The 12135-nt window shown below is 48.3% G+C and overlaps 1 protein-coding gene across 1 annotated transcript in view; it reads left to right on the top strand.

The window, feature by feature from the left end:
* LOC134330813 (probable E3 ubiquitin-protein ligase HERC1) overlaps positions 1–12135 on the top strand; it is a 63279-nt gene that overhangs the window by 35097 nt on the left and 16047 nt on the right. Inside the window, exons 46-60 of the mRNA XM_063012077.1 lie at positions 1–93; positions 1150–1418; positions 1876–1928; positions 2584–2763; positions 6047–6221; positions 6330–6573; positions 7083–7275; positions 7749–8011; positions 8441–8565; positions 8674–8798; positions 9048–9159; positions 9780–9867; positions 10193–10333; positions 10451–10650; positions 11384–11498. The exon at positions 1–93 is cut by the window's left edge and continues 71 nt beyond it. Of these exons, the coding sequence (XP_062868147.1) occupies positions 1–93; positions 1150–1418; positions 1876–1928; positions 2584–2763; positions 6047–6221; positions 6330–6573; positions 7083–7275; positions 7749–8011; positions 8441–8565; positions 8674–8798; positions 9048–9159; positions 9780–9867; positions 10193–10333; positions 10451–10650; positions 11384–11498 (2376 nt within the window). The remainder of the gene's footprint in view (positions 94–1149; positions 1419–1875; positions 1929–2583; positions 2764–6046; positions 6222–6329; positions 6574–7082; positions 7276–7748; positions 8012–8440; positions 8566–8673; positions 8799–9047; positions 9160–9779; positions 9868–10192; positions 10334–10450; positions 10651–11383; positions 11499–12135) is intronic.

The following is a 12135-nucleotide window of genomic DNA, read 5'->3' as shown; positions in this document are numbered from 1 at the left end:
TACATGGACGAATCGTACCAGGAGGAACCGTACGAGGAGCTGCTCACGCCCGAGTTCATCTCTTCTGAGAGGGACACGCTGTGGATGGTGGAGGTTCTGTAACTACGTCTGTTCTCACGTTATATATGGCCGGAAGTATGTGGACACCCCTCTAATTACTGGGTTTAGGTGTTTGGGCTAAAGAATCTGTTCATATGCTTGCCGGACCTTCTTGCTCACCATCACTCAAGGCAAGTCATAGCCTAGCGGTTACGGTACTGGACTAGTAATCAGAAGGTCGCTGGGTCAAGCCCCATCACTGCTACTGCTGTTGGGCCCTTGAGCAAGGCCCTTAAATCTCAGTTGCTCAGACTGTACACTGTCCCAGTACTGTAAGCCAGTTTGGATAAAATGCCGAAGATGTAAATGTAACCGAGACGCCCAACAAGCTCATGGGTGTCCATATACTTTTGACCATATAGTGTGTTTGTATAAAATATGTGAATAATAGTAAAATATAATAATAATAAAAAATGTAAATAATAGCAAAAAAAATTTTCATTGAAAATATTTTTATTAAAATATCAAATATATAAAACATAATTATAATAAAATATACATAATAGTAAATTAAAATAATAATAAAAAAATAATGAAAAAAGATAAATATAATAAGAATAAAGGTATATAATAGCAAAACAATAATATCAAAATGTTTAATTGAAAAAAAAATACATTAAAAAAATAAAAAATAATAATTTAATTAAATAAACATAAATAAAAAGTTTATAATTGTTATAAAAAATACATAATAGTAAAATAAAATAATAATAAAACATTTATAATTAAAAATGCAAATAGTAAAACATAATAATAATAAAATTCTTAATTGAAAAAATTACATTAAAAAAATAAAAAAAGTAATTAATAAAACAAATAATTAAAAAATATAATAATAATAAATAAATGTAAGAAACTAAATAAAAATGTAATTACATTAGAATGTAAATAATAGTAAAGTATAACAATAAAATTTTTAAATGAGTTAATTAAATTTAAAAAAAATTGAAATGTAAATGATAAAAAACAAATAAATAAAAATATATAATAATAATTAAAAATGTAAATAATAGTAAAATATAATAACATTTGTAATATTTTTTTTGTCAGGGATCGGAGGAACACGTGGAGCCCCGTGAGATGGTGGAGTGCGAGCTGTGCAACACTCTGACCCTGCACTTCAACGCCCACATGAAGCGGCACCACCCGGGCTGCGGGCAGAGCGCCGGGCGGCGCGGTTACCGTAGTAACGGAGCCTACGTAGACGGCTGGTTCGGAGGCGAGTGCGGCTCGGGGAGCCCGTATTACCTCCTGTGTTCCGCCTGCAGAGAGAAATACCTCAGCGCCAACCTGAGGGAGGCGGAGGGCGCGCGCCACGGGTGAGGAACACGCAGGTGAACCTTGTGGGTATACAATTACTGACTGTAGTACCCCACTGACCAGTGGCGTTTAGGTAGTGGATTATTCTCAGCTGAGATGGCATCAGGATGGTAATAACACGGTGGTGTGTGTCATTCTGAGATGAGTGCATTAGGTACAGCAGTGTTGTTGGGAGGAGAATCGGTGCTCCGACCAAAAATATAAAGACACCAGCGCCTGTGATCAGGAAGCTTCCACTGATCCTAAAGAGGCCAGTGAGACATCCCAACAACACTGTACCTACTGCACTCAACACTCCCATGTCATTACCATGCAGCACCCACACATCATCTGGTCACTGATGGTTCCTGAGTGTGCAGAGCAACAGATGAGCTACAGTCAGTAATTGTATACCCATCAATGTAATAATCAGTGAAATGTTGTAAAATATATGAGCATGTGCTGGTGTTCTTTCAGGGCGCGGGGTATGGTGTCGGATCTGATCGGGCGCCTGGACAGCACGTCTGACGGTACGCACGCTCCTCTAAACGTATGCATATATACATTATATGACCAAAAGTATGTGGACACCTGATCATGAGCTCATGAACGTGTTACATTTACATTTCAGTTATAATTCCAGCAATTGAGAGTTAAGGGCCTGGCTTAGGGGCCCAACAGTGGCCATATACCAGTCTAGTACCTTGATATACTGTACATATATACCAGTCCAGTACCTTGATATACATTAATATAGAAGAGCATTTTTGAAGTCAGGCACGGACAGGGTTCCAATTCATCCTACCAAACCAAGTTCAGCAAACCATGCACCCCACTTTGTGCACAGGGGTACATTCGATGCTCGGACCTTCCCTAAACTGTTGCCACAATACTGAAAGCATGTCTTTTATTTAATAATAATTGAAATGCAGTGACACTAACATGCGGTCACATGGTGGTGTGTGTCATTCTGGGATGATGGCATTAGGTACAGCAGGGTTGTTGGGAGGAGAATCGGTGCTCCGACCAAAAATATGAAGACATCAGCGCCTGTGATCAGAAAACTTTCCCTGGTTCACATACTTATGGCTAGCTTCTCAGAAGGGCGTCTGTCCTCGTGGCTCGCGGACAGGTGTCCAAATACTTTTGGTCATTTAGCGTATTTTGGGCATTTCTCTTCGATAGACGAGTGGGAGCAGCAGGAGGGGCTGGACCCGGAGCGTCTGACCGGTTTGGAAGATTTCGGGACGCTGCTCAGGCCTCTGGGACTCAGCGAGAAGAAGTTGACGCCGGAGCCGATCCTGTTCACGGAACCCGACCCGCTCGGAGCCCTAAGCGTGGCGCACACCAACCTGCAGGGTAGAGGTGGGTACTGTGGGCACTGGGGTGCTCTGCTGAACATACAGAGATTTTGGGAGTCATAGTGGGTTGGGGCGGGGTTTGGGGGGCATCCTTTGGACCTGGTTCCACTGGATGAACTGGGCTCAAGACGGGAAAACCCTGGACACCCGGTAACGTGTGTGTGACCTCTGTGTGTGTGTGTGTGTGTGTGTGTGTGTGTGTGTGACCTGTGTGTGTGTGTGTGTGTGTGTGTGTGTGTGTGTGACCTGTGTGTGTGTGTGACCTGTGTGTGTGTGTGTGTGTGTGTGTGTGACCTGTGTGTGTGTGTGTGTGTGAGACCTCTATGTGTGTGTGTGACCTGTGTGTGTGTGTGACCTGTGTGTGTGTGTGTGTGTGTGTGACCTGTGTGTGTGTGTGTGTGTGTGTGTGTGTGACCTGTGTGTGTGTGTGTGTGTGTGACCTGTGTGTGTGTGTGTGTGTGTGTGTGTGTGTGTGTGTGTGACCTGTGTGTGTGTGTGTGTGTGTGACCTGTGTGTGTGTGTGTGTGTGTGAGACCTCTATGTGTGTGTGTGACCTGTGTGTGTGTGTGACCTGTGTGTGTGTGTGTGTGTGTGTGACCTGTGTGTGTGTGTGTGTGTGTGTGTGTGTGACCTGTGTGTGTGTGTGTGTGTGAGACCTCTATGTGTGTGTGTGACCTGTGTGTGTGTGTGACCTGTGTGTGTGTGTGACCTCTATGTGTGTGTGTGACTTGTGTGTGTGTGTGTGTGTGACCTGTGTGTGTGTCTGTGACCTCTATGTGTGTGTGTGACCTGTGTCTGTGTGTGACCTGTGTGTGTGTGTGTGTGTGTGTGTGTGTGACCTGTCTGTGTGTGTGTGTGTGACCTGTGTGTGTGTCTGTGACCTCTATGTGTGTGTGTGTGGCCTGTGTGTGTGTGTGACCTGTGTGTGTGTGTGACCTGTGTGTGTGATCTGTGTGTGTGACCTGTGTGTGACCTGTGTGTGTGTGTGTGTGTGTGTGACCTGTGTGTGTTTGACCTCTGTGTGTGTGACCTCTGTGTGTGTGTTTGACCTCTGTGTGTGTGATCTCTGTGAGTGTGTTTGACCTCTGTGTGTGTGTGTGTGTGTGTGTGTGTGAGACCTCTATGTGTGTGTGTGACCTGTGTGTGTGTGTGACCTGTGTGTGTGTGTGTGACCTCTGTGTGTGTGTGACCTGTGTGTGTGTGTGTGTGACCTGTGTGTGTGTCTGTGACCTCTATGTGTGTGTGTGACCTGTGTCTGTGTGTGTGTGACCTGTGTGTGTGTGTGTGTGTGACCTGTGTGTGTGTGTGACCTGTGTGTGTGTGTGTGTGAGACCTCTATGTGTGTGTGTGACCTGTGTGTGTGTGTGACCTGTGTGTGTGTGTGTGACCTCTGTGTGTGTGTGACCTGTGTGTGTGTGTGTGTGACCTGTGTGTGTGTCTGTGACCTCTATGTGTGTGTGTGACCTGTGTGTGTGTGTGACCTGTGTGTGTGTGTGTGTGTGACCTGTGTGTGTGTCTGTGACCTCTATGTGTGTGTGTGACCTGTGTGTGTGTGTGACCTGTGTGTGTGTGTGTGTGTGTGTGACCTGTGTGTGTGTGTGACCTGTGTGTGTGACCTGTGTGTGTGTGTGTGTGTGTGACCTGTGTGTATGTGTGACCTCTGTGTGTGTGTGTGTATGTGACCTGTGTGTGTGTGTGTGTGTGTGTGTGTGACCTCTGTGTGTATGTGTGACCTCTATGTGTGTGTGTGTGTGTGACCTGTGTGACCTGTGTGTGTGTGTGACCTCTGTGTGTGACTTGTGTGTGTGACCTCTATGTGTGTGTGTGACCTGTGTGTGTGTGTGTGTGACCTCTGTGTGTGTGTGTGTGTGACCTGTGTGTGTCTGTGACCTCTATGTGTGTGTGACCTGTGTGTGTGTGTGTGTGTGACCTGTGTGTATGTGTGACCTCTGTGTGTGTGTGTGTGTGTGTGTGACCTGTGTGTGTATGTGTGTGTGTGTGACCTCTGTGTGTATGTGTGACCTCTATGTGTGTGTGTGTGTGTGACCTGTGTGACCTGTGTGTGTGTGTGACCTGTGTGTGTGACCTGTGTGTGTGACCTCTATGTGTGTGTGTGACCTGTGTGTGTGTGTGTGTGTGACCTGTGTGTGTGTGTGACCTGTGTGTGTGACTTGTGTGTGTGACTTGTGTGTGTGACCTCTATGTGTGTGTGTGACCTGTGTGTGTGTGTGACCTCTGTGGGTATGTGTGACCTCTGTGTGTGTGTCTGTGACCTCTGTGTGTGTGTCTGTGACCTCTGTGTGTGTGTGTGACCTGTGTGTGTATGTGTGACCTCTATGTGTGTGTGTGTGTGTGACCTGTGTGTTTGTGTGTTTGTGTGTGTGTGACCTCTGTGTGTATGTGTGACCTCCATGTGTGTATGTGTGACCTGTGTGTGTGTGTGACCTCTGTGTGTATGTGTGACCTCTGTGTGTATGTGTGACCTCTGTGTGTGTGTGTGTGTGTGACCTGTGTGTGTGAGTGTGTGAGACCTGTGTGTGTGTGACCTCTGTGTGTATGTGTGACCTCTATGTGTGTGTGTGTGTGTGTGTGACCTGTGTGTGTGTGTGACCTCTGTGTGTATGTGTGACCTCTGTGTGTGTGTGTGTGTATGTGACCTGTGTGTGTGTGTGTGACCTGTGTGTGTGACCTGTGTGTGTGTGTGTGTGTGTGTGTGTGACCTGTGTGTATGTGTGACCTCTGTGTGTGTGTGTGTGTGTGTGACCTGTGTGTGTCTGTGACCTCTATGTGTGTGTGACCTGTGTGTGTGACCTGTGTGTGACCTGTGTGTATGTGTGACCTCTGTGTGTGTGTGTGTGTGTGTGTGTATGTGACCTGTGTGTGTGTGTGTGACCTGTGTGTGTGACCTGTGTGTGTGTGTGTGTGTGTGTGTGTGTGTGACCTGTGTGTGTGTGTGTGTGACCTCTGTGTGTGTGTGTGTGACCTGTGTGTGTCTGTGACCTCTATGTGTGTGTGACCTGTGTGTGTGTGTGTGTGTGTGTGACCTATGTGTGTGAGTGTGTGAGACCTGTGTGTATGTGTGACCTCTGTGTGTGTGTGTGTGACCTGTGTGTGTATGTGTGTGTGTGTGTGACCTGTGTGTGTATGTGTGTGTGTGTGTGACCTCTGTGTGTATGTGTGACCTCTATTTGTGTGTGTGTGTGTGTGTGTGACCTGTGTGTGTGTGTGTGACCTCTGTGTGTATGTGTGACCTCTGTGTGTGTGTGTGTGTGTGTGTGTGTGTGTAGGTGGGCGGAGTCCCGAACCGAAGCCCTCGTCGACAGCGCTCTCTCTGGGCGAGCAGGCGGCGTCTCTGACCGAAGCTCAGCAGAGGCTGGAGGCCCTGCGCCGGGTCACCGCTACGGCACAGATCCTGCTGGGATACAGCATGGTGCTCACGGCCCTGTCCCAAACCGCATCCATGTAATACAGCGCACAACTCCCCATACACACAGTATCAGATCCTGAACTCGCACATGATCACTAGCTCTCTCTCTCTCTCTCTCTCTCTCTCTCTCTGTTTCCTCTCAGTAGCTCGGTGTGCAGTCAGTCCAGCGGGTTCGAGGCGCTGGGATTGGCCGACATTCGGATCCTGGTGCGCCTCATGTGTTTGGCCGCCGGTGGGCGTGTCCGAGTGGAGCAGCAGGGCGGGAGGCGCGGCCCGGCGAACGACGGCTCGGGTTCGGCCTTCCTGTCTTTTCTCAGCTCGGCTATCGGCAGCTTGGTGTCGCACAGTCCCACGGCCTACAGGGAGCTGATAGACATCTGTACTCAGGTACACTTAGATTGGCGTCACGCCCGGTTCCCCGTGCTTCTTTACCCCCAGCCAGCGGTGGATTCTCACAAAGTCATACCACAGACGGTTATGCTACACGTTAGGTGCTCCTCTGTTCTGCGTGTGCAGTGAGAACGAGATGAAGCCCTATTCATCCACCCTCCCTCAGGCACGGGCAGTTCTGTCTGCTGAACGCCCAGGCAGGATGGTAGCACAAATAAATATATCAGACAGTTTCCCATCCGAAAATGTGCACTATGCGGCCAAAAGTATGTGGACGCACCTGTTCCTAACAGCGGTATGCTATTAATTATATGTAATAAATGATAAACCATGAAATGAACACACCTATGGGAACACAAATGGGTACAAATTCCCACAGACACACTCCCAAGCATTCCACAAACCCATCCCAGAAGAGTGCCTGCTCTTATTCATATTAAATCCATGTCAAAACTATATGGACGTCTGTAATGTTCCGTTCTCTCTCTCTCTCTCTACCCGGTCAGGATCTGATGGCCGCTGCTACAGGGGTGAACCTCGGGGCGATCTGTGACCCCCTGCAGAGGGGGCGCGCCGGGACCGCCCAGGACCCCGCTTTCCCGAACTTCCTGGTCACGCAGAGCCTGGTCTCACTCCTCACCGAGAAGCGGGTTCGGTATCGGTACACGGCGGAAAGACGCGAGTCCGGCGAGGCTAAAGGTAGAGACGCGATCCATTAAATATTCTGTACCTCAAAAATGTTTGTTTGATCGTTTAAACACGTCCAGTTCCCCCTTTCCCAATGCTTTGTGGGAGTGGGGCATCACTAGTCCGGCACCTCAACCACTGAGCTGCCACTGAAGGACTTCATAGCATGAGCGCCGCATCTTTTCACCTCACGGCGGTACTGTGGACAAACAGACGTGCTAAAAACTACTGCAATACCTCACGCAGACAGCAGAGGTCGCAGTTTCACAGCTGAAATTAAATCCATTAGATTTTTCCCAATAGGAAAGGTCAGTGGTGTCTGTGTGGGTGCCAGGCCAGGTTGATAGCACCACACTACCCAAGCACTCGCCACAATTTAAGCCTCAGACCTTTCCCTTACTATCCAGTTATGAAGTTCTATTTAAACCATGAGCCCAGCCTGTTTGTTGTTGTGATTGTTACTCCTTTATTTGTTTATATTTCAGAGCCCGACAGCCCTCTGACTCCAGGCCCGGGTCTCTCTCAGAGCGCCGTGCGGGTCGGCTCGCTGGAGCTGGCGAACGCCCTGGCGGCCTGTGCCCTCTCCGCCCGTCTGAACAGCACCCACCGACAGTGGGCGGCTCAGCAGCTGGTGCAGGCCCTGGCGGCCTCGGAGCGCGACTCCCCCATCAGGCCGCAGAGCTACAGCGACATGGCCGGCGATCTGCGCCAGTGTCCGCTCAGCAAACTGGAGGCACATAACAACCGGGTGGGTGTTCTATATTCTACAGATGGACAGCTAAATGCGCTATATGGTCAAAAGTATGTAGACACATCATCTAAGGGCGCATATTTGGGATGAATTGGACTACCGGTTGTGAGCCAGGCCTTCTTATCCAACCTTGGTGTCTTATTTTCCCACAGGCCTGGATGTTGTTGAATCCAGCTTCCATATTGATTCTTGTTGTATTGGAATGTGCTTAAACTCATGTGTCCACATACTTTTGGCCCTACAGTGTAGATGTATAGATACACAAAAGGGAGTGGCCCAAACACTGAGCCCTGTGGTACACCCTTCTAAATCTAAATCTAAGTGTGCAGGTTGTGTTGCTGTCCAACATTTCTGACTGTCTGTGGTGTGTGTGTGTGTGTGTGTGTGTGTGTGTGTGTGTGTGTGTGTGTGTGTGTGTGTGTGTAGGTGACCAGTTGTAGCTGGAGTGCAGATCAGGGTCTGTTAGCTACGAGCTCTCAGGACGGAACCGTCTGTCTGTGGGAAATCACTTCAAACACGGCCGACCTGCTTCACACACACACCTGTGACAGGTAACACACACACACACACACACACACTAGGATGTTCACGTACGTATTTGGTTTGGGGTTTATGGCTGTTGGTTTGATGTGTGTGTGTGTGTGTGTGTGTGTGTGCAGTGAGATCTCACCCGGCGCTGAGGGCTCGACAGGAAGTCACCTGCTCTCTCCGGTGACGTGGAGCGCACAGGGGACGTTGCTGGCTACGTACCAGAGTAAACGCGTCTTCATCTGGACCGTTCACGGTAAAAGCACCAGCGCATTCATATAAAAAAGAGAGCGAATGCTCGCCATACAATCGGTAGAGGGCGGGAAGGTCGGGCGGCGCCTCTACACATTGCTATAAGCGATCTTTGGGACTGCTCCGTGAGACTGCGCGAGTGAGGGGCTACCTGAGGTGACGGGTGCTACCCTCTCCGGTCAGCGTGGGCGTGGTGCCACAGTGGGAACGTGCCAGCAGATGTATCATGGTGTGTTTTTCACGTTCATTCCAGGATCCCAGGTTCACGTGGAGGTGCAGGCATCATGGGTAACAGCCATGGAGTGGGCTCAGAACCCCGCCCTCTTCACCAAAACGTGCACGGAGAGCCTGCTGGTGGGCCACCTGTGGGATGAAAAAAAAAAAAAAAAAAAAAAAAAAAAAAAAAAAAAAAAAAAAAAAAAAAAAAAAAAAAAAAAAAAAGAAGAGAGAGATACACACGCGAGACAGATGCGGTCGGTGAACGCGTGCACGGACATTTTTCATGCGTGTTTTATGTAGGGGGCAGTTTAATGGCTCGTATATTTAAGATAGTGCACCAGTACACAGGAGCAAGCGATTGGGATGAATTAGACCCCCGACTTTGATTACTGAAGTTCTTAATCTGGCAGCTATGCTAATACGTTTACATTTTTGGCATTTAGCATTTTGACAGTATACTGTCTGAATAATTGAGTGTTAAGGTCCTCGCTCAAGGGTCCAACAGTGCCAACCTTGCACTGGTGGGGCTTAAACCAGCGACCTTTTGATTACTAGTCCAGTACCTTAACCGCTAAGCTACAACTACTTAAATAGGTAGTGCATCAGTAGTCAACATGATGGGTTGAACACAACCGGTGGTAACTCAACAGTTAGGGTACTTGACTAGAAATTGGGTTAGAAAGGTTGCAGGTTCAAGACCCACTACAGCCGGATTGCGCCCCTAAACACTTGGTTACCTCCCGCCTTTGGTTCCACTCATTCGAAGGGGGGTGAGGAACCGGTTTCGGTTGGCGCAGCGGGATATACCGCTAGCACACCAGTACCAATCGGCTAGGCGCCATCTAGAGGGCACAGTTGGTGGTACCTGCAGCAGGCTATAATTGGCCAGCGTGTCTGCTGGGTGGGATGACCAGATTAAGTGGGCGGGGTCTTCAAATGCTGTGCAAGCGCCCTGATTAGTAGACCGAGGCGCCAGTGCAGAAGGTGGATGAGCTTCATGTGCGAATCCACCGAAGCACGGGCGTAAAGGGGGCGCATTAGCAGCAATATACCCCCCTTTGAATGCAATCAGGGATCCCCCGCAGCGGAAGACATGAATAAATGCGAAATGCATAAATAAATAAATAAATAAATAAATAGGATAAATAAATTGAAGGTCGTTACCCCTGACTGTGTGAGTCCCGTCTTCCAGCTCCTCAGTGTCTGGCCTGGTTCAGTACCGACAGACCTTTCGCTGCTGGTTATCCTGACGGGAAGATCCTGATCGGAACGGTCGAGAGCTACGACACCGAGCAGCCACTAGTGCTCACGGCGTTCCAGGTACACACACACACACACACACACACACACACATGCGTATTTAAAAAGCACCTAACATGATCCAAATGATAACAACATGCTATTTACGTGTGTGTGTGTGTGTGTGTGTGTGTGCAGGAGGGTATAAGCGCCCTGAGGTGGGATCCCACAGGTCATCTGCTGCTGTCGACCAGTCGTTCGGAGGTGGTGAAGATCTGGGGGCGTTCCGGTGCAGCCTGGCTCAACCTGCACTCGCTCTACCACACGGGCTCGGCGAACGCCGCCGAGTGGTGCCCGCCGCCCGGCCACGGGTCCGACCCCCGCCTCATGATGGCTGTGTGAGTCCCGATGTCTACAAACATCTAGAACAGGGTTTTCAGAGCCTAAAAGAGAAAAATAATAAGAATTAAATTAACGTGTACGCGAACGCCCCCTTGTGGAGGCTTTATGTTACATTTTGTAAGCCACAGTGGGACCAGAATGTACAGAGTACAGACTTGCTTTTTCAAGTCGGAATTGTCCTGCTGGAGGACCCATGACCCCTGACGGAGACCAAGCGTTCTGATTCTGGGCCCCCTTGTGCTCCAAAATTCTTTGATAGTCTTAAGATTTAACACAGTCAAAGCATCCAGTGACAGAGGCAGCAAAGCACCCCCAAAACATTAGTGAACCTTGATTCTGTATATTTCGTACCTATAGAGAGGTTTAGGTAAACGTGAGCTGATGTATCGTGGTGTGTTTGTGTAAATGATGAGCAGAGAAGCTGGCGGAGGAGGTTGCTTACATCACCATGTTACATAAACATCATGTATCTGTTGTTTATGTTGTTCTTGTATCATCAATTTTGATGTTGTACAACATTATGAATCAAAAAGAATGCAGTTTGTTTGTCCTGTCTTGTACATAATGTAATAATAATATAATATAAAGATAATTCTTATACATAGTGTGTGTGTGTGTGTGTGTGTGTGTGTGTGTGTGTGTGTGTGTGTGTGTGAGAGAGAGATAAAGAGAACACTGTTTGTACTTCCCCCAGTAAGGTATTTTTTTGTCGTGTCCTTTTCTCCTCAGTGGTTGCCAAAATGGCCTCCTGTACGTCTGGACCGTTCCACAGGGGGGCACAAGCGTCTCAGTTCCTCATTTCCTCAGTTCCTCCAGCAGTCAGGAGAGGAGCAGCGTGGTCAAGGTCAGAACGTTTCTGCCGTGTATCCGGCTCTGCTTCAGGCATCGTTCTGGTTTCTACAGTCGTTTCTGTTCTGTAGCGTTTTGTTCGCTGACTCATGAAATCCGGTCTTTATTCTACACCGACGGAACAGTGCGAGGGTTCCAGACAGGATCTGACCTGGGGGAAAATGTAGGGTTGGAGTTTCGGGTTTGGTTTACAGTTGAGGTTAGTGTTAGGGTTGTTGTTAGATTTGGAGTTTGGGTTAGAAATGAGGTTGGGCTTATTGTTAGGGTTAAGGGTAGTGTAGGGATTAGTGATGGGGTTGGGGTTAATGTTCACGTTAGGGTTGGGGTTGTTTGTGGGGGTAAGAGTTATGGTTGGAGTTAGTGATGGGGTTGGGGTTGATCACATTGGGGTTGGGGTTAATGTTACGGTCAGTCTTGGGGTTTGAAATGGTTTTGAGGTTTGGAATAGTGTTGGCATTTGGAATGGTGTGTATGGTGTTGGTGTTTGAAATTGTGTTTTGGAATGGAATAGGGGTGTGAGATGGTATTAGGGCGGTAATGATGTTGTGGTTTGCAATGGTGTTGGTGCTTGGAATAGTGTTGGAGTTTGGAATGGTGTTTCGAAATGGTGTTGGGTTGGAATTATGGTGTTG

Source organism: Trichomycterus rosablanca, chromosome 16, assembly GCF_030014385.1.
Source record: "Trichomycterus rosablanca isolate fTriRos1 chromosome 16, fTriRos1.hap1, whole genome shotgun sequence".
Lineage (NCBI taxonomy): Eukaryota > Metazoa > Chordata > Actinopteri > Siluriformes > Trichomycteridae > Trichomycterus > Trichomycterus rosablanca.
The sequence above is the reverse complement of the archived record's forward strand: the minus strand, read 5'-3'. Positions and strand labels throughout refer to the sequence as shown.